Genomic DNA, 23,187 nt, shown 5'->3' on the forward strand with positions numbered 1-23,187 from the left:
AAGTGTGAAGTGTTTCAGGGCCGCCAGTTTGAAGGAGTGACCAGTGCTAATTCTACCCACTGTACAAACTCACCTGCAGTGGCTGAAGTTCCGAACCCCAAAAGGATTGAGAAGCCTAAACTTCATTTTGCAGGCTTCATCCTTCTCCTCCCACCAGTTTATAATCAGGGAACAATGCTGCAAGCCTTTAAACAAAATGATCGCTGTCAGTATTTTAGCCTGAGGAAAATTAGATTTATCCTTCCCATTTCGATGTGCGTATGTATTTATAGACCCCTTTCATGAGATAGGGGGCTTAATGCTTCCGAAAGGTAAAGCCAGCAGTCTGCTCTTACTCGCTTTTATTGACCCATTCGGGGCTCCAGGAGACGGACTCGTGGGAGGTGACGTCCTCTGAAGGGGCTGACACGGAACTTGTCTGCTCGCTATCTTCAGATCTGCCGTGCCAATAAACTACAAAGTAGGCCGTTCTGCCGACTTGGCTTATCACCTCAAGTGCCTTATTTTTCATAGGGAAAAAAAGGTCAGAGTATAGTTCTGACATAGCGGATGGCATTGGGTTAGTAGCAGTTTCACTGATTATTTTGTTGCTTTGGTATTCTTCTGGACAGAACAGTCTTTGAGGCTTAAAAGTACATCTTCCCCTTGTCCCTGTACCGTACATCCACTTCTTCAGCTGTGGTGCCACTGTCTGAGAGCTGGTCCACTAAAAGGAGGTCTCTCCCTGTTATCAGGCATACTAGAGCTAGGAAGAACAAGAATTAAATGCCCGAGGCTTTATTTACTACAAGAATTACCTGTTCTGCCAAACGTGCTAGGTGGTGTGTGCAACCGACCAGCTGGCTGTGGCTCAGTGTACGCGTAGAGAAGGATGAGTGACTGAATGCTGCTTCCTCTGTGAATGTGTCAGAAATGGCAAATATTTTTGTGTTCTTATCTGCTTTAGAGTATGTGTTGAGCTTCATTAGTTTTCTGGTTTGTTACCAATGGGGGGTGGTGGTGGTGTGGAAAGCAAGTGAAACGAATTTCTGCTTAAAGTGTATTTTGGAATATGTAAGCAATAGCTGAGGTAATGAGTGAAATTCAGTTTTTCTCTTAGGTCTAAGGCAAATGGGCTTCCTTAGTAGAGCAAAACACATCTGTCTTGAACAGCATTTGGCTTTTTCAGAAGTTTATACGCTGCCTAGCACAGCTTTTTGGAATTAATTTTGCTTGTCCTACACGTGAAGGAGCCTGTGACCTGATGCTAGTGTCCTATTTAATGTGTAGCTAACATACTACAATATGGAACATTTGTTCTTTCCACTATGCAAAACAAAATTTCTCCCATGAATGAATTACTACCTAATGAAACGGTACGCAAGAAATAAAAGCTTTCCTTACAAGCTTTTTATCAGTAAATTGTTGTTACAAGATAAACTAAATGAATTTTAATTGTGCTTCTCTGACAGAGACACATCATTAGCATAATAGTCTCACCACTTCTGCCTCTTGATATTTCTTGTTGTGCTTAAAAATGTAGTGTGATGAAGACTAAAAAGGTCTTTTTTTCTGTAAGTTTATGAGTGTCATAGCATTCTTTGTAGCAAACTTTTTCCTACCTACTTGTAAGTTTGGGCATATTGAAAAGATTTGTAGATTATTTTTTTTAAACGAACAAAGGAGCCGGAACAAATACAGAAAGTGAAACTGTGTAGACAGGTGACTGCACTGCACGCGTTCTTAAATCTAGGGAAGGAAACTTGAACTGGCTGTGCACATGCACGCTAAACCTCAATTAAATGTAACTTGTATTTATGATCTTAATTTTTTAGAGATGGTGGAGCCAGGACAAGATCTGTTGCTTGCTGCTTTGAGTGAGAGTGGAATCAGTCCAAATGATCTATTTGATATTGACTCTCCGGACGTGGTTCTTGCAAATCCAGCTCCAACTCCAGCTGTTCAGCAGGTTAAAACAAGAACACTGTTGTTTGCTAGAGGACATAAGAGCTTGTACTTGATGTATTGGGAGAGGAGGGAGGGTCCATAGCAAATGTTCAAAGAATGTGGAATTTTCATAAATTTGTTGCTTCATAGTGCTGAGATTGGTAAATGACTTGTTAGATCATTTTAAACTTTAAATTAATGCAATCTGAAACATGCTATTGAGGTCACTATAGTCATATATTTAACTTGCCTGGTTTCGTTACATTAAATGGGGATGTAGTGTCATGTGTCCATAGAGGACTCTGCCTTACTGGAGTTTTCTTGCCCTCCCTTAAAATGTGCACACTCTTAATATCACTGGGCTCTGGCTGCTTCCTATAAAATGTCAGTGACATCACGGACCTAATAACATTGTCTCTGCAGTTAACTAATGGTCTTCAACTTTTCTGGATGGAAATAACCACTTCATGACCTTTGTTTCCAGTGCAGCCTTTGTTAATAAGCTCAGTTAAGGACTTCCCCATTAACTTTCATTTTGTGGGTGGGTGTTTAGACTTGAATTCGATTTCCTGCTAATCTGAGTACCTAGTGATACTTTCTTTCTTCCCTCTGCAGTCAGTGCCACTTAGTGCATTAGAGCTAGGCTTGGAAACCGAGGCCACAGCTGCTGTGAAACAAGAACCAGAGACTGTATCAACTCCAGCCTTATTAAATGTTCGGGTAAGAACTTCAGGGCTTTTTGTGACATTTCACTAAGGTACACGTACAAGAGGTGGGACTGTAACGTGCCAGTTAGCCATCATCTCGGTGCTATGTATTTTGAGCCTGTGAAAGCTGAACAGACCCATGGGTTGATAGGATTTTTATGTCAAGGAGCACCAAAGAAGACAAACAGCATGCAGAAAAACATTTTGGGGTGTCCAGTGTGCCTTTTACTTCCCCTACATGCATATTCTGGGTATGTGAAAGCGTGAATTTGAAGCCTGTACCTGAACTATGCATCACCTTTTGTAACTGCAGATAATTCTGAGTACCACAAGTGTGGCAGTTGCACCCAAAGGGCGAATATAAAAGGCAGATCTGCAGTGTGTCTGAAAGGTTGCACCAAGTACTTGAAGTAATCCAAGTTACTTTCACAACTGTGGAGATAGTTTGTATGGTGGAAATTCTCTTCAGTTTACGGTTTTTATACCTGTAGAAGTTGTGTTCTGTGCCTAGATGTTTAATCCTTCATCCTATTTATTTACTTTCCCTTATCTTAAAAAAAAAAAAAAAAATGCAAAAACAAAGCAATATAGTGATAAATGTTTTGAAAGACACTTTGTGCTCAGACTGTTGTACCACAAGGCAATTCTTATTAACAGAGTTCTTAAATGGCGACTCTTGTGCTCTAGCTGAAAGGCTAATAGTCTGCTTTTTTCACTGCTGTCTGAAAAATCTCCCTGGTTCTTTGTTGGTAGCAACCACCATCCACCACAACCTTTGTGCTGAATCAAATAAATCAGCTTCCAACTTTGGGGACTACAATAGTGATGACAAAAACAACACCTGTTACAACCACAAGGCAGACTATTACTGTAGCAAAAATCATTCAGACCAGCACAACTACTCGACCCTCAGTTGCAGCACCAGCAGTACGGAATGCCTTGACCACTGCACCATCGAAGGACCAGATTCAGCTGAAAGATCTTCTGAAGAATAATAGTCTTAATGAACTAATGAAATTGAAGCCACCTCCTAACATTGCCCAACCAGTGGCAACAGCAGCAAGTGAGTGTTCTTCTTTCTTCGTAATTACAGTATTTTGGTTAAATGGTAAAATCATCTTGTGTGAAAATATTTGTACATCTTGTATTTTGGTTGATTTTTGGAATATCCCAGTAAAATGAAAGTGTCTAGAAAACCTTATAAATTCTGTTCAAACTCCAGTTCGGGATGAAATAATAAAAATAACAGGCTTTTAAGAAGTAACACCTTCAGTTTACCATAAGGAATGGGGAAAACGATGTTTTAAAATGCAGCTGGCAAATTTTTAAAATTAATTTGTGGGCATTACTGAAGTTGATGGCTTAGCTGTCTTGAGCCTGTGTGAGTTCTTGTTCTGCTGTATGTTTGCTGTGGAACTACAACAGATGGGCTTGTTCTCTTGCATCTTCCAAAACAGATCTGTAGTACTCCTATCATACGGTGTTTCTCTAAAGTATCTCTCAAGAAAGGAGAATCTTGGTAGCCCTGTAAATTTCATGGGAAGCATCAGACCTGTTGTGTTAAGAAAATGTGCTAAAAACTTGCTGTTTGCTTCCATGTTACCACTTAAAGATGGTGTTATGTGCCAGAAGTATTATGTTACCACGCTCTAAATCTTCACCTTGTGATACCTTTCATAGTCTTTTCTTGTATGCTATTTCTAACATGTAGTTAACTTACACGATTAGCTTAAATAAAAGGGGAAAAACTGCGTGCATGTGTATTTTTAAATTGCAATTTGATGTCTAAAGTATTGCATGAAACATACTGGTTTCATTCTTTTGAATTATTTTGCTTTTAGCATGAGGTAAGATTAGGCTACTTCAGTTTGAAAATAGCTCTATTGCTGCTTTTCCTGAGAAGTACACAGGCTTCTTCTGTGTTACTATATTATCATTGTCTCTGAAATAAATGTTGCTAATTTTTATAGGCAGAGATGAAAGTATGCCTTTTTTCATATGCAGGTAGAATGCACTCTAAATGAAGCCAGCTGTGAGGATGGAAACAAGAATGTTCCTCTTTGCTCACTGTTTTTGAATTGAACTTGAAAAACCAACTGAAGTTGAGGGGTGGGAGGCAGGAAAAGCAGTGAGGGAGAACAGGAAAGAGTTTTATAGGATCTCAGACCCTTTGTACTAAATGAAAGCTCACAGAAGCATGTAAATAATGAGGAAGTAGCAAGACCCCATAGGTGGTGTAGTGGCACAGCTGCAGAAAGTAGTTGAATATGCATCCTCTCAAGTGAGGGGACATGACTTCTAGAACCACATTTCTAGTCTTATTTATGTGCTTGTGGTTTTGGACCTTTTTTGTTCTTATTCAAAAATAACTTTAAAAAATTGGTAAGTACTTGTAGAAAACTCTGGGCAGAGGAGCTTGTGGAAGGAAGCGTGGTGTTCTCATACAACTCAGGCAGCAGAAGTTACAGGTTGTAAACAAAAACTTAAATTATACAGCTTTTCTGATGCAAATGCTTTCTGTGCAATTGTTTTGTTTCCTATGGTCAGTTGCATGAAATCTAATACACGTATTGACTATCAACCTCATGGAAGCTTGACAGCTCCTTTAATTGTTTTGCATGTATCCTTGCATGAATTTCTTTTAATTCTGTACTGAACCGTATTGCTAGTTGATGCCAAATGTGGGTGAGGACAGGCAAGTTAGTAGATCTCCATCTTGAAGGATCCTGTTATAAACTCTAAACAATGAGACCAAAGTTGGTTTTCTTTTTTTCAGACATAATTGTAGTTCCTAAGGTGGTAAATGCCACCAGACCAGGTACGTTCATTTCTGTTGAAACACGGGGCTTTCTGGTTTGTTGTTAAACTCCAGAAGTTCACAAGGTGGAGTACTTCTAAATATTGTATCTAGATTTGGTGAAGGTTTCTTTCTTTATTTTGAAACTAATACACACCTATGTCAGATGTGATGGTATTGCATGGGAAATCTTAAGTAGTAGTAGAACTTAATCCTTGTGTGCTTGGATACATTATTTTTGGACATAAATAATGATAGCATTATGAAGCACCTGTGTCCTACTGAACAGTAGTGTCCTTTTCTGTTAATGAGCTGGAAGAGAAGTGTTGAAATCTGAGTCAGCGTTTAGAGGGAATTCCCGTAAAACACAGCGGGTGTTTTTTTTTTCTTGTAGCTGATCTAAGCAATGGTGCAGTGAAGAAGGAGGCTTCCACAAAAGAGGTAGCAAGAATATGGATAAACGATATTAAAATGAGGAGTTTTTCACCTACTATGGTAAGTAGTACAAGTAGTTAATCTGCTAATTGAGTTTATATTTTGTTGGCCCCAGCCAACTGTGACTAGTTTCAGTGGTTACTTGTATTTGCCTGTTGTGGTAGAATTGTACTGAGTGCATCTGTTTCTTCAAAAGGTTTGCTTCTCCACTAAGAGTACTTGATTAGATGACTAAAACTAACAGCCGTGTAGACCAGGCAGCCTGCATACTAAATGACAATTACTTGAAGTTATCTTTAACAGCACCTTGTTGTTTGGATATGAAAGGATGTGCTCCAGTAAAAGCTGATAAACACCTCACTTGCTGTGTGTTTTTAAGACGTTTTTCTTTTAAATATCTCTGTGTAGCTAGCAACAAGGAAACCAGGAGACTTTCTCTAGCATGACTGACATTTTGGGTGGTTTGATTTAAGATGTAAATAGAGTATCATTCAATAGCCTTAAATTTTAATAGATGTTTACAGCAGCAGAACATGTTTTAGAGTTTCAGCATCTTCACTGATGGAATTGGGTTGAAGATCGTGATGAGCAGTGCTCCTCAGTAACTGGCACAAAAAATTTCTTTGGGCAAATTTTGAAATATTAAATATCAATTGTGAAAGACTTTGAGTTGCTGTCTAGAGAGTTTTAAAATATTAGTGTATTTACGGTAATGAAAATCACAGTAAAAATGGATAACTGTCAAGTTTGGGAGAATACTGGGTATAACTGTGGTAACTATTGTAACTGTTCCCTGAAGGTGTGAAATTGTGCAATGAATGTGCAACTAGAAGAGTCTTCATGGGAGTACCTGAAAGTTAGGTTTTTAACTTGTTGTTTTCTTTAAGTTTCTTTCTTTAAGCTTGGGCTTAAAATGCTGTAGTGAGTCTCTCTCTGTAAGGGAGAGGAAGCTCCATGATGTTGTGTTTGAAGATACCTTCAGAGCCTAAGAGATGTACATTTCCTTTTGTAGTTTGCCCTTGTGCTCTATTGCATGTTCTAAGAAAAGTCAAGTGCAAGTTTATGTTCATTCTGTTTCTCAGTTTAATTTTCAGGACGTAGTCAAACAGTACATTATTAATACTCTAATGCAGATATTCCTCTATTCTAGAAAGTGCCAGCAGTAAAAGAGGAGGAGGAACCTGAGGAAGAAGATGAAGAAGAAATGGGCCATGCAGAAACTTATGCTGAGTATATGCCAATAAAATGTATGACCTAAAGCTTAATTGCATTAAAATGCTGAAATGTTTTGACGCCTTTTAGTAACTAGAGAGGAGTGAATAGCATACACCATAAGTCCTATAGGTTTCTATCTGAATGAAGAAAAAATCTGAATTTATGGTGGTTTTTTTTCCTAGGATTTTTTTTCTTCCATAGCACTTAGTTTTGGAAGGTAACGTTCCTTTCTTTAATAAGAAAGGAGTTAGTTGAGCACTGTCTGTTTCATAAATAGAGTTGAACTGAAATCGGGTTTTTTACCTCTAAGTTTTTTTTGTTTGTTTGTTTGTTTGTTTTGTTTTAGCTCTAAGTTTTCTGCCTCAGCAGAGGAATTTGTCTTATATTTTTCACTACTATCCTTAAAATCCATTTTGAGTCTTTCAGTATGAAGTTTACCCTAAGTGCTTTCTTCCTGTATTGTTCCTGACTTTTATTTCTTAGAATTGCCTTTTTATTCTTCTAAAAAGGAAGCAAATCTCTTACAGCTGTTAATTGCCATCTCCTCTCTTTTCTCCTTTTCCCTCTTTATTGTAATTAGTGACAAAAAGGTCTAATCTTATTTACTAGTTACTTAATGATCAGCTCTAAAAGTAAAGCAAAAAAGTTGTGTGAGGCTTGCAGCTAAATGGTTAATTTTTATTGTCAAGGATGATATCTGTCAGTAATTAAACCATGTCTGTTCTAAATCTTTTCTCTTCTCGTACTACTTAAAAACAGCACTGTATAAATAGTGAGAAGAATGTTGCTTTTGTGATTCTGACATTTGAGGCTGCCTCTATTTTTTTGGGGAAGGCAAAGTTCAGGGCAGTTTCAAACATATTGAGTACATAAATATTTTTAATTTTCAATACAATGAGCTTTTATATAACTTCATTAAAATTGGGGGAAGGTGGTTAGAAGAGAAACAGTTAAGAATTGCAGTTATGTAGACCCAGGTTGATATATTCCTTTGTATGTGATAGTTTAACATGACTTAGAGTAAACAATGAAGTGTATTTCTTGAGTTCAACCTTTGCAGTGGTCAACTGCAGTTTGTTTTAGTAAATAAACCAACCTTTTCTGTAGCAACGGATCTGTTTATGATGTTCTCATCCTCTTCCTTCCTCCTCTTACCTTCTCAACCAGTAAAAATTGGTCTACGTCATCCTGACCCGGTAGTGGAAACCAGCTCGTTATCCAGTGTAACTCCTCCTGATGTGTGGTACCAGACATCGATATCAGAAGAAACAATTGATAATGGCTGGCTGTCGGCTTTGCAACTTGAAGCGATCACTTATGCAGCCCAGGTATGCTAGATAATACATCTCTTGTACGTGTTTTACTGCTGTATTAAAAACTTCAGTGGGCACGTGTCTGATAATGGGTATGCAGCTCTCTGTAAATCAGGAAGGTAGTGAAGGTTAGAGGACAAATAAAATGGTCGTAGGAAGAAGTTGCCTCTTGAGTATTCGAGACTTAAAGGCTGGGCCTAAGGCTGAAGAAGAGGGAAGAATAAAGGGGGGATGAAAATCAAGATTTATGATTTATACATCAGATTCCCCAAAATGGGCACAAATGGGAGCTTGGTGAAAATGATAAGAGAATCTTTACAAAGTAAGCAGTGACCGTATCAAAGGGTTTAAAGAAAATTCTGTTAGTGTTCTGTTAGTGACTAGACAGATGCATATCCTCTACTCCAGTTCCAGGTGCTGAGGGAAGAAGGCAGGGATCAGGAACCATGTAGAGCAGTCAAGCTCGTATGCTCTCCCTCAATGAAACTTAATTTTGTCAGAAACTGCTTGGTGGGGTGGACCACTGGTCTCATCTGATAGGATGTTTCTTATGTTGGCTTGCTTATGACAATCCGCAGTGATGTGTTTTGGAGAATGAGTACAAGTTTTTGTTTTCTCCTACAGCAACATGAAACATTCCTGCCCAATGGAGACAGAGCTGGATTCTTGATAGGTGATGGTGCTGGTGTAGGAAAAGGAAGGACCATAGCTGGGATAATCTATGAAAATTACTTGTTAGGCAGAAAAAGAGCAGTCTGGTAAGTGTGTAAGGATTTGTTAGAGCAGACGTTACAGTGACTGTAGTGCTTAAATTCAGTGTAATCTGTCTTCTGAAAAATGTTTGAACTGCTCTTTGAACTGCTGTAACTTAAATGCTTTTTTTTTATATCTTCAGGTTTAGCGTGTCGAATGATCTGAAATACGATGCTGAAAGAGACTTGAGAGATATTGGAGCAAAAAACATTTTGGTTCATTCATTAAACAAGGTGTGGAAACTTTTTACTATGTACAGTTGAGGCAAAACTTTAGGTACGCTTGTGTGACAAGTTGTGCATGTTAACTGTTTTAAGAGCAAGAATGTACTAATTTCAATAAAACTGCTGTCTAGGTCTTGTTTGACAGGCCTTAATCTTGTGAGAACCATGCAGTGCTTTAAGATAATCATGTAAATAGGCCCCTTGTAGGATTAAATCTTAGCATGCGACTTTTAAACATTATTCTTCAAACCACTACTGATACTACTAGTAGAGTATTTTCTAGAAGTTGAAATAATCCTTAAATCTTTTAGACTTTGTAGCATGTTTTCATTTTTACACCACCAGTGCAGAGTTTGTATGTAGTACACTTTGTGTGTAATTATTGTATAATAGACTTTCTTGGAATGTATTAAAATGGCAGCAGCGCGTGAAGTTGTTTTCTGTGCTGTCTGCTTAGGATTAGCCACTTACATAAATTGTGAAGTGTGATTACTGGTTGAGTTCCCTGTCTGAACTTAAAATTCCTTTTGAGTTAGTATTCTTGCTTTTTTTTCTAAAATACAGTAAAGCTTCTAGAAATTGTCAGTTATAGTAGCAGCAATAAATACACTCTCTAAATAGCTTTAAGGAATGCATCGGAACAAAAATGTTAATTGTATTTAAGCTAAGAAAACCGTCAAGTTGAAGAACTTGGCTGTTAATCTTTGAGGCCTCAGATCTAGTCTTTCTTAAGTATATGGATAAGCAGAGTGCTGTAAAACCTCTTAACCAACTTCCCATAAGCCAGATATACCCTAAGCATGATGTAGGGTCTAGGGGTTTCAAAGTGTACAAACCATAAAGTTAAGACCACCAGCATGCCTTAGTCATATGGTAGATGGTTCTGAGGAGGAATCCTTTGAATAATTGATTTCTTATCTCTACGGCAGTTCAAGTATGGGAAGATTTCTTCCAAACACAATGGAAGCGTGAAGAAGGGTGTCATTTTTGCCACATATTCCTCTCTTATTGGTGAAAGTCAGTCTGGTGGTAAATACAAGACCAGATTAAAGCAGCTTCTTCACTGGTGTGGTGAAGACTTTGATGGAGTCGTATCCTTTATCTGAAGTTGGTTGTAACAAAGCTGTTGTTTCAGTGCACATCCTTAAAGACAATCCCGTTTTTTTATTTTCTGGTACTTCTGTATTTGTTCTTTCTCACAGTACTGTCACACAGTAATGAATTGCATTCATGCATTGACAGTAGACATGAAGTCTTACCAAAAAAAACTTCATGGCAATCTACGACCATCATATTGTTACCACACAACTCTTGTACAAGAGAAGAGCTTTTGCATTTTCTATAAAGAACACAAAATTAAAATGTTACTTAAGAATCTTAAGCTTACATATTCCATTTCTCCAGTATACTAAGTGTTTTTGTCTGGGAGTATCGATGATGCTTTGAAGGATTCAATTCTGAAGAGTATGGGTAGTTGTGCTACTAAATACTAGCTAAATATTTTTTCCTAAAGTGTTAATTGTAAAATGTGACTAGTAAAAAGTGTAATTTACCATTTGTAACCTACCTCTAATTAGTAGACTTTCTTGTTTTCTCTTCTTAACTCTCAGGTCAAAAAAAAAAAAAAAATCAGTGGAGCAAACGTTTTCCTTAATTATGGTTCAGATTGTATTTGATGAGTGTCATAAAGCCAAGAATCTGTGTCCTGTTGGTTCATCAAAACCGACAAAAACAGGTCTGGCTGTACTGGAACTTCAAAATAAACTTCCAAAAGCTAGGGTTGTTTATGCTAGTGCCACAGGTATGTACTACTTGGTTCGCATTAAATGTTTGTATGCTTTTACTGGCAGTGGTACAAAGTGTGTTCTTCTCCTAGGTGCATCTGAGCCAAGAAATATGGCATACATGAACCGTCTTGGAATATGGGGTGAAGGAACTCCATTTAGGGAATTCAGTGACTTTATTCAGGCTGTCGAAAGAAGGTAATAATTTGAAGAGCTATAGCAAGAACACATATGGTTGTGATTGAATGTGCTTTTCAGTTTCTTTGTCTTTGCTCACACACAGTCCTCCCCAAACCCATCCTGTCACTAAGGACTTTCTGCCTCTAGCTTCTAAATCTAGCAAAAATGTAATTTATCTTACGTGGTGAAAGATGAGATGCTTCCCTTGCAGAAGATTTTGAGAGCTTTAGAAGCTGGCTAGGAGAATGGCCCTCTCAAAATGTGGGTGGTGGTATGAGGTGAAAATGTTTTGCTGCTAATTATGAAAACACACTGTGTATACTGAGTATGCTCAGTATAGGTAGTGTCTCCCTATATGCAAAAGACCTCTAATGTTTATGCGCTCAGCTTAGGCAGCTTAACAGTAAGAAGTCTTGTTCTTATGCTTTCTGGCATAAGAACCCAGTTCAGAGAAATGATGTGTGCTGTTGAAAGGTACTTCGTATTTCAGACCTTTTAAAGAAAACTAAATGTGTGAGGTTGGGAGATAATGCCACTGCTGCATTCTTTGGTAGGTGAGCATTTTAATATATTCTGTTTTTGCCTACTTGACAAGGATTTTTGAACACTTCAAAATGCTACAATAGGGCTTAGTATGCATCTTCTCACATACCATCTACATGATGCATGCTTTTTCTAGACTGTGCAAGTGGAGTCTCCACTTTATTACTGAGTATGCATCAAACGAGCAATAATGAAATTACAGGCCCAAGCTTGTGAGTAGCTTAGCTTTGCAATTGACTTTAGTGCTCTCGAGGTATTGCTAAAGGTGTGTTTCTGTTGAAGAGAACTTAAGTTACTAGGTAACTTAATTATTCAGATTTATACTGGTATGAAAATAACTTAATATAGTTTGTATCCATTATTTTAAATCCTCGTTGGAGTTCATAAAATTGCAATAAAAGATTCTGTTACATGTTTGGACCAATTTCATCGTTCACTTACGGTTAATGAGTTGATATCCTAATGCATGCTGGGTCATTTTTGGGGAAAAAGTAGCTGAGTGTTTTATACCCATTGGAGTACATGTAGTACTCAAGGAGCAGGGATGTAGTTCATGTAGTTCTATGTGGAGGCTAGATTTCAAGACCTTATTTATTAGTATTGTTTAGTTAAACACTCCTAATGATTTTGAAAACATTCCTTCACGTTTGTAAGCATGCTATTTATTTGTAAAGCACTTGAATTTTGTTTTGTGTTTTTAACAAATCATTGCTCTTGAAAATGCTAACATTCACTTTTTGTTTTATTTTAGAGGTGTTGGTGCCATGGAAATAGTTGCTATGGATATGAAACTGAGAGGAATGTACATAGCTAGACAGTTGAGTTTTTCAGGTGTAACTTTCAAAATTGATGAAGTTCTGCTTTCACAGGAATATGTTAAAATGTACAATAAATCTGTGAAACTGGTAAGAACGCTTCTTTAAATTTGCTTCCTGTCTTGAGTTCTGAGAGGTTCGAGTTACTTGCATTGAACTTAAATGCTTTTGAAATGAAATATAGTACTGTTGCTTGTTGAAAGACAGGAATGGCATCTACTTGTATCATTTTAGTGTAAAAATTTGCATTTAAGACTTCGGCAAAAGCTGCTAGCCCTTGTTTGGAGTCATAAAAGCTGTAGTTTAGGGTGCATCTTCCAATATCTGACTGATCCACAGACCTCTAGCAGTGCTTCAGAGACCTTGGTCACTGTTGCCTTAGATGTTGCTGTTCTCCTGCTGGTCATAGCTGCTCCAGTCCTCCCCCTTTAGGCAACTGAGCTGAAAACAAGCTGCAAAAGCGCTAGACAGGCTGCACACACTTCTTCATGGAAGCAGTATGGTAGAGTGGTGCTTGTAGTTAAACAGTGCAGGACGGTAGTTTTACATGTGCAGTGGATCAAGTCTAGATTGGCAAAGCTGTCGTTGCCTTTAATGTTATTATTTCCTGGCTGGTTATCTCTTGTTGTTCTTGACATTGTCCACAAAACACGTTCATTTGTACACATTCTTGTACAGTATCACCACTGTATTAGGAAAAAATATTACAATGAGAATAACCTGAGTTGGAAAGGACCAGTCATAGAGTCCAACTCCTGACTCTACATAGCTCAATGTAAGGGTTAAGCCATATATGTAAGAGTGTTGTCCAAATGCTTCTTGTACACAGGCTTAGAGCCATGATCCCCTGCCTGGGGTGTTTGTTCCAGTGCTTTGCCATCCTCTCAGTGAAGAACTTTTTCCTAATAGGGAATCTGAACTTCCTGACACAGCTTAATTGTTCCTTGGACATCGTTTAAAATGAACAGGGTCTTTACCTGCTGAATAAGTGCTTAAGCATGACTCAGTATTCATGTTGCATAGCTACAATAATTAAAATTGTTCTTTGACAGCTATAACATCAACTTCAAAACAGCATTGTACTTTATAAAGTTGTTTAAAAGTCATTAGACTCGTATCCAAAGCTTACTTAAAAGCATGCAGAAGTCTTACTTTACCGTTCTTGTCTTAGACAAGTTTTAAAGAGTATAAAAAAACACTGTAAATGTGAAAGCAGTAGTTTTCTTTTTTTGGTTGTTGCTTATGCCTAATTATGGGCAGTTCTCTTGACTTTCTTAGCCTGAATATATTAATGGAGAAAGTAGATAATTAGAAAAAACTGTGCATTTGCATTGGCAGTAATATAAATATCTGCTTTTCATTATGAAAGTAATTATATTTTGACTTCACTCAGCCATAACTATTTTCTTTTTGTGTGCTTTGATGTACAAGGAGTTTCTTGACTTGCAGTCCTGTAGTATCCTAACTTTACACTTCTCTTCTGTCTTTATTTGGATACTAAAGAATGTATCTATATAGCCTTGAAATGTGACACATAAAGCAATTAACATTCTCTTTTTCAGTGGGTCTGTGCTAGAGAAAGATTTCAACAAGCAGCTGATCTTATTGATGCAGAACAACGAATGAAAAAGTCTATGTGGGGTCAATTTTGGTCAGCTCATCAGAGGTTTTTCAAGTACCTTTGCATAGCATCTAAAGTGAAGAGGGTGGTGCAGCTGGCTCGGGAAGAAATCAAGAATGGGAAAGTAAGTTGATGAAGACTTACCTCTAAGTATTTTTGTTTATATCAAATATTTTAAAAGGTATGGTAGCAACATGCTTTTGTACTCTGGTATTGAAACGTGTACCTTTGTGTTAATTTGTCCTTTAGTGTGTTGTTATTGGCCTGCAGTCAACAGGAGAAGCAAGGACGCTAGAAGCTTTGGAGGAAGGTGGTGGTGAACTGAATGACTTTGTTTCTACAGCAAAGTAAGATATGATGTTTGTCAGAACTGTGCTTTAGCAAAGTGACTGGAATACTGGAATACATGTAGCAATTTGTGCTTAAGCTGCCTGTATGTGAAGTCTGACAGTATTACTTATATAAGCCATTCTGTAGTTCCTGGTTCTGTTAATGCCATGTTAAATGATGTTTTCGGGTGGAACAGCTGGTGCTGTTCTACCTCAAAGTGTGAGGGAGGGTAGATGTGTCAAGTGCATGCTGCATTTGCAGCAAAACTTCTATCAGATGAGCCAGATCAAATACTGAGACTACCTTGCTGAAGTTCTTAATAATTTAGGTTAATCTATCATTTAAACGTTGAGCAGTAAGAAAATGTCAGCAGCAATAACACTTGACACCAAAATCCAATTTAATGAGTTAAAAGTAACAGTGCTGTAAAGTAAATGTCTCCTACCACTGTTTTTTAGAGGGTGACAAACACAGTAACATGGGTGATAATTATACAGGGTGCATCTGTAATTGCATTCATGAGGAATAATTCTTCACAGAAGTCAAGCTGTTCAAATGTTACAAGTTTCTACTTTAGATGAATGCAAATTGGACTGAACTTTCTTTTCCTTAAACAGAGGAGTATTCCAGTCTCTTATTGAAAAGCACTTTCCAGCTCCTGACAGGAAGAAACTGTTTAGCTTGTTGGGAATTGACTTGACTGCTCAAAGCAACAACAATTCACCCAGAGACAGCCCTTGCAAGGAGAACAAAATAAAGAAGCGGAAAGGTAACGCTTGAGTTGCTACGCTAATATAGTGAAAATAGCAATTTTACAACTGCTGAAAAGTGAACTCTGAGGGGGAAAGAATAAATTGTGGAAATGTAAGTATCAGTACCAATATTCATGGAAGAGCATGTATTACAGGTCTCTAAGACTTCTGTTACAAATTTCTGTTAATAGACTTAAAACTGCTGCCAAGATAATACAATCTGTAAATTTTAGTTATTCATTCAAAAATTGGGCTGATATCTAGTGTGGGATTGTGTCCCAAAGCAGCTTGTATATCAGACCACTTTCTGATGCAGTCAAGCAAATAACTGCTTCCTTGTTCACATGACTAAGAAAAGAGAAGCCTAGTAGTACCCTCTTTCCACAGGCTGGTGATACTTTTACCAAAAAAAAGTGATTTTAAAAGTGTTGGGGGGATGGGTTACTGGAAAAAATTTAAATTTATTTTAAACAGATTTGGTTTTAATGTTGAATATTTTTTCAGTTTGTATGTTGTCGTGTTGAAAACAAATGTCAAAAGTAGACTACAAGGTCTCAACTAACTTTTTTTTTACCTCTTTGTCCTGGGGTGGTGATGGAATTAGGTGAAGAAGTAAGCAGAGAAGCCAAAAAAGCTCGTAAAACAGGTGGCCTTGCGGGTAGCAGCTCTGATGAGAGTGAAAGTGAATCTGATGCTTCAGACAATGAAGAAAGTGACAATGAGAGCCTCAGATATATGAGTTCTGGAGATGATGATGACTTCAACCCATTCAGAGATGAATCCAGTGAAGATGATGAAGATGGTAAGGCAGTTTAGGTGCTTCATGAAGCAAGTATCTGCACTTGCAGATAGTAAGCGTAAAGTCTTAAATATTTCAGTGACCCAAAAATAAGACTGCGAATGACAAGCTTGTAGTTAAATCCTACTGAGACAGGAATTAGTTCTAGAGTGATCTGCATCTCTTCAGCAGATTTTTACACACTAAAATTCAGACTTCTGTAAGTCACCTTTTGTGACAAGAACGTTGGTTTTCAGAGGAAAGGATGCATTTTTTTGTTAAATGCCTGTAAACTTTTTGAAAATATTTTATTTAATCCTAGATCCCTGGCTAATTAGAAAAGAGCATAAAAAAAATAAAGACAAGAAAAAGAAGAAAAGTATAGACCCGGATTCTATTCAAAGTGCCTTATTAGCTTCTGGTCTTGGCTCAAAACGACCTAGCTGTTTTACTTCCACTGTTGGTACCACTACTTCTAGCACCAACACATCAGGTAAGAATAAATTTCTTTGGAATTCACTTGCTTGGTTCACCTACTTAGCAATTCAGCAGTGAAATTCTAATCATAAAGGTTTTCTCTTAAATTTCAGCAAACAGTAACACAAACAGCAGCTTTGTAACAAGTCAGGATGCTGTTGAAAGGGCCCAACAAATGAAGAAAGAACTGCTTGATAAACTGGAAAAGCTGGCTGAAGATCTTCCACCTAATACACTGGATGAGCTTATAGATGAACTGGGTGGTCCTGAAAATGTTGCAGAGGTAGGTTGATGTTTACATTCAGAGAAGACTGTTTTTTCTACTGCACAGCTGTGTTACTGATCTGGCAGCAGTAAATCACTGTTGTCATTCAAGTTTATGTATTGCCTAAGTATCTTAAAAGAGAAGTTGATCATCAGTTTTAGACATCTCACAGGTGTGAGAATGTAACTTATTTTTGCTGAATGTCCCTGCATGAAGGAGAAACTTGAAGATTTTACTGGAATACAGGAAGGAGCTCTGATGGATAACCAGGTTGTTTCTGAGATTGGTGGTAGTTTTTTATTAGATAAATAACATTAGTTTGTGTTTCTCTTAATAGTGGTATATAGTTCAAACTAGCTGTTGTCAGTTTGAAGCTGGTATGTATGAGCAATAAAGATTAAGAACCTGTATAATAAAACCGACTTTGTGAAAAGTCAGGTGAGCAATCGTATCTCTTTCTCAAACATCTTAGGAACATGTCTCTAAGCTACCTGTCCTTGTCAGGTAGAAACATCATCATGATTTAAAAGACCATGTTAAAATCGTTGACAATCTCAGTTACCATTTTAGCTCATTTTCCTAGTACCTTTGGAGGCCTCTGGAGTTGTGAGCATTTTTATATGTCCCCAGTTGCTGTTGTCAGGAGTAAAAATAGCAAGCTCTTAGTATGTGACAGCGTTTCTTCACTTCTGACAGGCATTAGACTCTTCTTTTTAAGACATAACTTCAACAGTAGTCTGTAGAATTATTTGATGACTAATAAATCCATTATGGACAGTGGTGTAGTGTATGTTTCTGCATAAATATGTTCTCGTACTTTTGATTTCCCTCAGCCACCTCTGAATAAGTGTTCCACATAGCAGATAATGACGTCAAGCAAAAAAAATGCAGGTTCTCAAATGTAGCTTTGTGCTTGGAGTATTGTACTTGGTAAATTTCAGAATCAGTAATTTGTGTTTTAAGGTTGGTATATGAATAAATAGCATCATTGCTTGAAGTTTGTGGCGTGTAATATTTTCGTTATTACCATAATGAGTTTATATTCCCTTTTTGTTTTTAAAGATGACAGGCCGCAAAGGGAGAGTTGTGAGCAATGATGATGGCAGCATATCTTATGAGTCAAGATCTGAACTTGATGTGCCTGTTGAAATTCTGAACATCACAGAAAAGCAGAGGTTCATGGATGGAGATAAGGTAGCTCTTAAATACGATTTAGAAGAACTTGCTAGATGAGTCAGTCACATAGAGCAACAACTCGAATATTTCAGTCTACTTTTATCTCACTGTAAGTGACTTTAAGTACAATAAGTACCAGCAAGAAAGCATTTCCTATTCAGTGCTGTGCATTCTGTTTTTCAAACCAGTGTGATGAGTAGTCCTATCTAATATGTGGCTACAACATTCTTCGTAGGTCAGGCTCTAGTTTGGGTGGGCATGGAGGCCTGTTCTTAGGAGGCACGTACACATGTGCCAGTTGGAAAGCTAGCACCCTTAAACTAGTCTTGTTGAAACAGCATGTGTTTAAAAAGCAGACAAACCTTCCATGTCTTCCAGATTCCTTTATCTGGATTAATGTGTACTTCTCCTACAAAGAGAAAACAGTTGAAAGGGGGAAAAACTAGGTTGACTTGGCGCAATAGGGGGAAGAAGTTTCAATGAGAAAGGGTGGGAATTTGGTAACCTTAACACAGATTGAGAAGTAATGCTGGGAAGAGCAATAGCTTTTGTCCTTTAAATTATACTCTGAAAAGAAATGATGACTGGAATAATAGAATTGGAGCTGATAAAAGGAGGAGGAAAAACCAAACACCATAACTGATTCATTTGGGTATGCTACCACAAGAGGGCAAATCAAGTAAATGTAGCTGTTGTGTGGAACTTCTGTGATCTGTTATTACACTTGAGGGGAAATATTCATGTTCCTGTAAGTGACTTGCACACAGTCCAAGAGCTTAAATTCTTCCAAGGCAAATGCAGATACCAGAATGGCCACGTGTTCTTCCTTATGTGGTATTAGCCACAACTTTTTGTAGTTATTCTCTGTTGCTTGCTGTCGAACAGGTCTCCCTCTGTCCCTTCTCATTTCTTTCTATTCCCATCAGAGAAATGTGTCCTTTAGAATGGCAAGACTGTAACACTGCCTTTTTTCACTTGCATAGAAAGGTGTTGCCAAAAAGTGAAAAAAGACTTTTCTTAAAAAAAAAAAAAAGTTAGCATTTCTGACTCTGATAGAGAACCAGACTTTTTTTTCCCTCCCCTCTTTCCCTTCTTGAGATATTAAGACCAAATGACAGTGATACTACTCCAGACATGTTAGTAATTCTGAAATAATTTTTTTCTGTGAAACTAAAAACTGAAACTTGATCTTGGATTTATTACTAAATATCTTTTTTTTTTTTTTTTTTTTTTTTTTTTTTTTTTTTTTAATAAAAGAACATTGCCATAATCTCAGAGGCTGCCAGCTCTGGTATTTCATTGCAAGCAGACCGTAGAGCTAAGAATCAGAGGCGGAGAGTTCACATGACTCTGGAGTTGCCATGGAGTGCGGATAGAGCAATACAGCAGTTTGGTAAATAACTCTTCTTGTATCTTTCTCCTAGCAGATTCAGTAATACTAGATTTACAGTTAATTCATGTGAAGAATGACTAAGTGGCCTCTTAAGGAATCCTTAAGAAATCTCTTTCACCTGTGGTGGATTCACCTTTATTAATAGTCATACATGTAGCTAATAGTCTCAAAAGCTTTGAAAGAAACCTAGTGAACAAATTTACGCCACAGCTTAGTTTGTTTTGCATATATCAAATCTCTTCATAGAGTTACCAAAACTCTATTTTTGTACCGGTTTCCATTGGTTGTATTACAGCAGAAGCTGATTTTCAGTGGGGTTAAACTATTTTCTTAATTCTCAACAATTCAAATGTTCATTGAAGTGGAATTTATTTAATATATGTGTTTCTGTTTAACTATCCAGGAAGAACTCACAGGTCCAATCAAGTGACTGCTCCAGAGTATGTATTCCTAATTTCTGAGTTGGCTGGAGAGCAAAGATTTGCATCCATAGTTGCAAAAAGACTGGAAAGCTTGGTAAGATCTGATCCTTCCAAGAAATCTGATCCTTCGTTTGAGAAAATAGAGCTAAAATTATTGTTTCCATAATTTGTTCTAATCACAAAGGTGTGTCTTAACAGGGAGCCCTCACCCACGGTGACAGGCGGGCTACAGAAACTCGAGACCTCAGCAGATTCAATTTTGACAACAAGGTGACAGTTCTATTTTTGTTTGAAAACTCATGCTGTGGTGCTTATTCCACAAATGACCTCTTCCATCTCATGTGAAGCATTTTATACTTTTAACTGCTACTTCTTGATGAAAGGCCTCTTTCTGAAATAGAATTAAGATTGTGGCTTTACAAATAGCCAGAAAACATAGAGCAGAAATATACATGTAAGTTCTCTGCATCTGCTAACAATCCAGGTCAGAAGTCAATGATGCCTGTTCATTTAAAATTAAAAGATTAATTTGGCAATTGTAATTAGAAATTAACACTGGGCTGTTAGTAGTGTAACTTATAACTGAAAAGTTAATAAAGAGCTGAAAGTTTTGTTGTGAATCAGAAATGCTTGTTTTAACCCGTGTATGCTAGGAGCTGAGGCACAAACACTGAATCATGTTGTTAAAACAACCTTTTTTTCTTATGCAGTATGGCAGGAATGCTTTAGAGATTGTTATGAAATCCATTGTGAATTTAGACTCCCCAATGGTCTCTCCACCACCTGATTTTCCTGGAGACTTCTTCAAAGGTAATTTTAATCCACTGGATTTAATTACTTGTTTTTGGTCATTCTGCAGAATGCAGAAAATGCAAGTATTTCTAGAGCTAGAAAATACTGTTGCTCTTTGAACTGATCAGCCGGTTGTCAGTGGATTTTTTTTATTCCTATGTATTTTTGCTGAATGTTGAAGTTCACATACGAAACAAGATAAGTGAACTCTCTCAGTATAACACATTCTGTATCAGGTTGGCCAAAGTATTAAGTACAGCTCTTTTATAACAGATAATGGTCAAAGTTAACATATGTTGTTCTCCTGTGGGTTCATGTGTAACGTCATTGGTAGTTTTCCTTACTTGTGCTTTCTGAAAGGACAGAAGGCAAAATTCTGTCTTACTTATCAATATATTAGGTAGTAATTGCAAGCGATATATTTTGGGGGTATCAAAATTTTGGGATTCAAACTTGAAACAAGGTTGATTAAACAAGTTGTTATGTCATTGGTTTATTGTTAGATCTCAAAGCAGCTGTGATCTAACTTTTTTTTTTTCCCTAGATGTTCGTCAAGGATTGATTGGTGTGGGCTTGATAAATGTAGAAGACAGATCTGGAATTCTAACGCTTGATAAAGGTATTTGCTTTTAGTGTATCTTTAGAATGTCACTAAGAAAAATCACCTGTCCACTCATATTATGATAGTGGATTTCTAACAGCAGAACTGAATTTGTAACTATCTTTAAAAAACAAAACAAAACAAAAAAAAGATGACTTTGAAGAATTTCTGAATGCTTTCTTCCATTCTGAAAGAATGGATTTAAGTAGACCTTTTGAGATGCTTTGAATATTCATTGAAAGCTTGTTGTTGTTAAATTTAATCTTTGTTGATGTATGTATTTCTTATTCTTAGATTATAACAACATAGGAAAATTTCTGAATAGAATTCTTGGTATGGAAGTACATCAGCAGAATGCTTTATTCCAGTACTTTTCTGACACGTTAAATGCTGTTATTCAAAATGCTAAGAAGAATGGAAGATATGATATGGGCATCTTAGGTGAGTACTCAACATGTCAATGTTCTTGTAATTAGGTAAGAAAAGATAAGAGGAATAACTCTGTTCTTTCCTTTTAAGATCTGGGCTCTGGGGATGAGAAAGTAAGGAAGGCAGATGTTAAGAAGTTTTTAACTCCCGGATATTCTACCTCTGGACATGTAGAATTATACACAGTAAGTTTCTTTTCCTTTCCCCCCCCCTCCTCTTTGGTGTGAACTAATAAAACTTGCTTTTCAGTAAGTTCTTAAAATACTGTGATCAGCTAAGCTTGCATTGAGTGAAGGGTTCCATGCCTTTCATTGGGTGATATTAGGTTCTGTAGTCCATTAGTTCCCGTTTCTGTAACTTCCCGTTTCAAATGCCTGTTCCTTTTCAAATATCCCTGTGTGGCCTTCTTCTAGATCAGCGTAGAGAGAGGAATGTCTTGGGATGAAGCAACTAAGCTCTGGGCAGAACAAACAGGTCCGGACGATGGGTTTTATTTATCACTACAGGTAAGATCATTTGCTCATGTCTACGAGTATGTTCAGAGAATTCTGTTTTGGGGCTAACCAAATAAGCTGTCTAGTTTGAAAAATGTAATGTTCAAGTCAGTCACTGTTCAGTTTATTCAGAATGCTTTTAATTTTACTTCAAGATTCATGTTAAGTTTGTTTCTAACTCTTTAAGTATGAAGCATTCATTATTAATAGCTCTGGGTATTTGCAGATAGGACTGTGAGCTTAAGTGAGAAGCTTTCATGTAAAACCTTAATCAAGAAAGTCAGGTACTTTCACTATAAGGAAAACTTTGATATAGTGATACTCTTCAAGGTTATTATTTATTGCACATATGCTGTTATGAAGTGTGGCTAAGAACACAGTATGGACTTGTTTAATGTAGGACTTGTCACCATGTTGAAACTTAATTTTTTTTCCAGATAAGAAATAACAAGAAAACAGCTATTCTCGTGAAGGAAGTGAATCCTAAAAAGAAGCTTTTTTTAGTATACAGACCAAATACTGGGAAACAGCTCAAACTAGAAACATGTGCAGACCTGAAAAAGAAATATAAGAAGGTAACCATTAAAATGATGCTAGTTTCAAGCTTTGTTTTCTTTTTTTTTTTCTCATGTTTGTATACAATTGTGTCAAATCAAAGTTATGGATTATATTTGCATAGCATGGTTTTGCAAGTATAGGTACATGCTTTCAGTATTGCTATATCCAAAGTTTTCTGAATACAAGTAATTTGTATTGTGGTAATATAAAATGGGTTGGTTTTTCAGGGCTGGCAAGGAAAAGCCTTACTTCTCTGTAAGGTGTACAGGCATGCTCTTGAATAAGCAGCTATGTATGGTGTATTCTAAGTGAAACTGAAATTAGGTTAATTACTGAAAAACTCTGAAATTCCACTATTCTTCCTGAGATTCTATTGTGTCAAGTATTTTGTTCATGCTTCAAGACTG

The 23,187-nt window shown here is 37.1% G+C and overlaps 1 protein-coding gene across 4 annotated transcripts in view; it reads left to right on the top strand.

Annotated features, from left to right (window-relative positions):
* Positions 1–23,187, top strand: part of SBNO1 (strawberry notch homolog 1) — a 33,200-nt gene that overhangs the window by 4,323 nt on the left and 5,690 nt on the right. For 3 of the 4 annotated variants that reach the window (XM_084297212.1, XM_084297213.1, XM_084297214.1), the window contains exons 2-29: positions 1,815–1,948; positions 2,542–2,646; positions 3,387–3,696; positions 5,825–5,925; positions 7,016–7,112; positions 8,248–8,408; positions 9,018–9,151; positions 9,289–9,379; positions 10,300–10,461; positions 11,036–11,171; positions 11,247–11,352; positions 12,629–12,782; positions 14,255–14,437; positions 14,563–14,660; positions 15,261–15,412; positions 16,000–16,197; positions 16,496–16,666; positions 16,764–16,933; positions 17,978–18,109; positions 19,349–19,484; positions 19,888–20,000; positions 20,105–20,176; positions 20,617–20,716; positions 21,243–21,317; positions 21,594–21,740; positions 21,819–21,913; positions 22,142–22,234; positions 22,660–22,797. In XM_084297212.1, coding sequence (XP_084153338.1) covers positions 1,817–1,948; positions 2,542–2,646; positions 3,387–3,696; positions 5,825–5,925; positions 7,016–7,112; positions 8,248–8,408; positions 9,018–9,151; positions 9,289–9,379; positions 10,300–10,461; positions 11,036–11,171; positions 11,247–11,352; positions 12,629–12,782; positions 14,255–14,437; positions 14,563–14,660; positions 15,261–15,412; positions 16,000–16,197; positions 16,496–16,666; positions 16,764–16,933; positions 17,978–18,109; positions 19,349–19,484; positions 19,888–20,000; positions 20,105–20,176; positions 20,617–20,716; positions 21,243–21,317; positions 21,594–21,740; positions 21,819–21,913; positions 22,142–22,234; positions 22,660–22,797 — 3,762 coding nt within the window. In that variant the 5' untranslated portion in view covers positions 1,815–1,816. Of the gene's footprint in view, positions 1–441; positions 461–1,814; positions 1,949–2,541; positions 2,647–3,386; positions 3,697–5,824; positions 5,926–7,015; positions 7,113–8,247; positions 8,409–9,017; positions 9,152–9,288; positions 9,380–10,299; positions 10,462–11,035; positions 11,172–11,246; positions 11,353–12,628; positions 12,783–14,254; positions 14,438–14,562; positions 14,661–15,260; positions 15,413–15,999; positions 16,198–16,495; positions 16,667–16,763; positions 16,934–17,977; positions 18,110–19,348; positions 19,485–19,887; positions 20,001–20,104; positions 20,177–20,616; positions 20,717–21,242; positions 21,318–21,593; positions 21,741–21,818; positions 21,914–22,141; positions 22,235–22,659; positions 22,798–23,187 lie in introns of those variants that run through there. The other variant, XM_084297215.1, reaches the window with a different exon arrangement.

Source organism: Netta rufina (assembly GCF_964035555.1).
Source record: "Netta rufina genome assembly, chromosome: 17".
Classification (NCBI taxonomy): domain Eukaryota; kingdom Metazoa; phylum Chordata; class Aves; order Anseriformes; family Anatidae; genus Netta; species Netta rufina.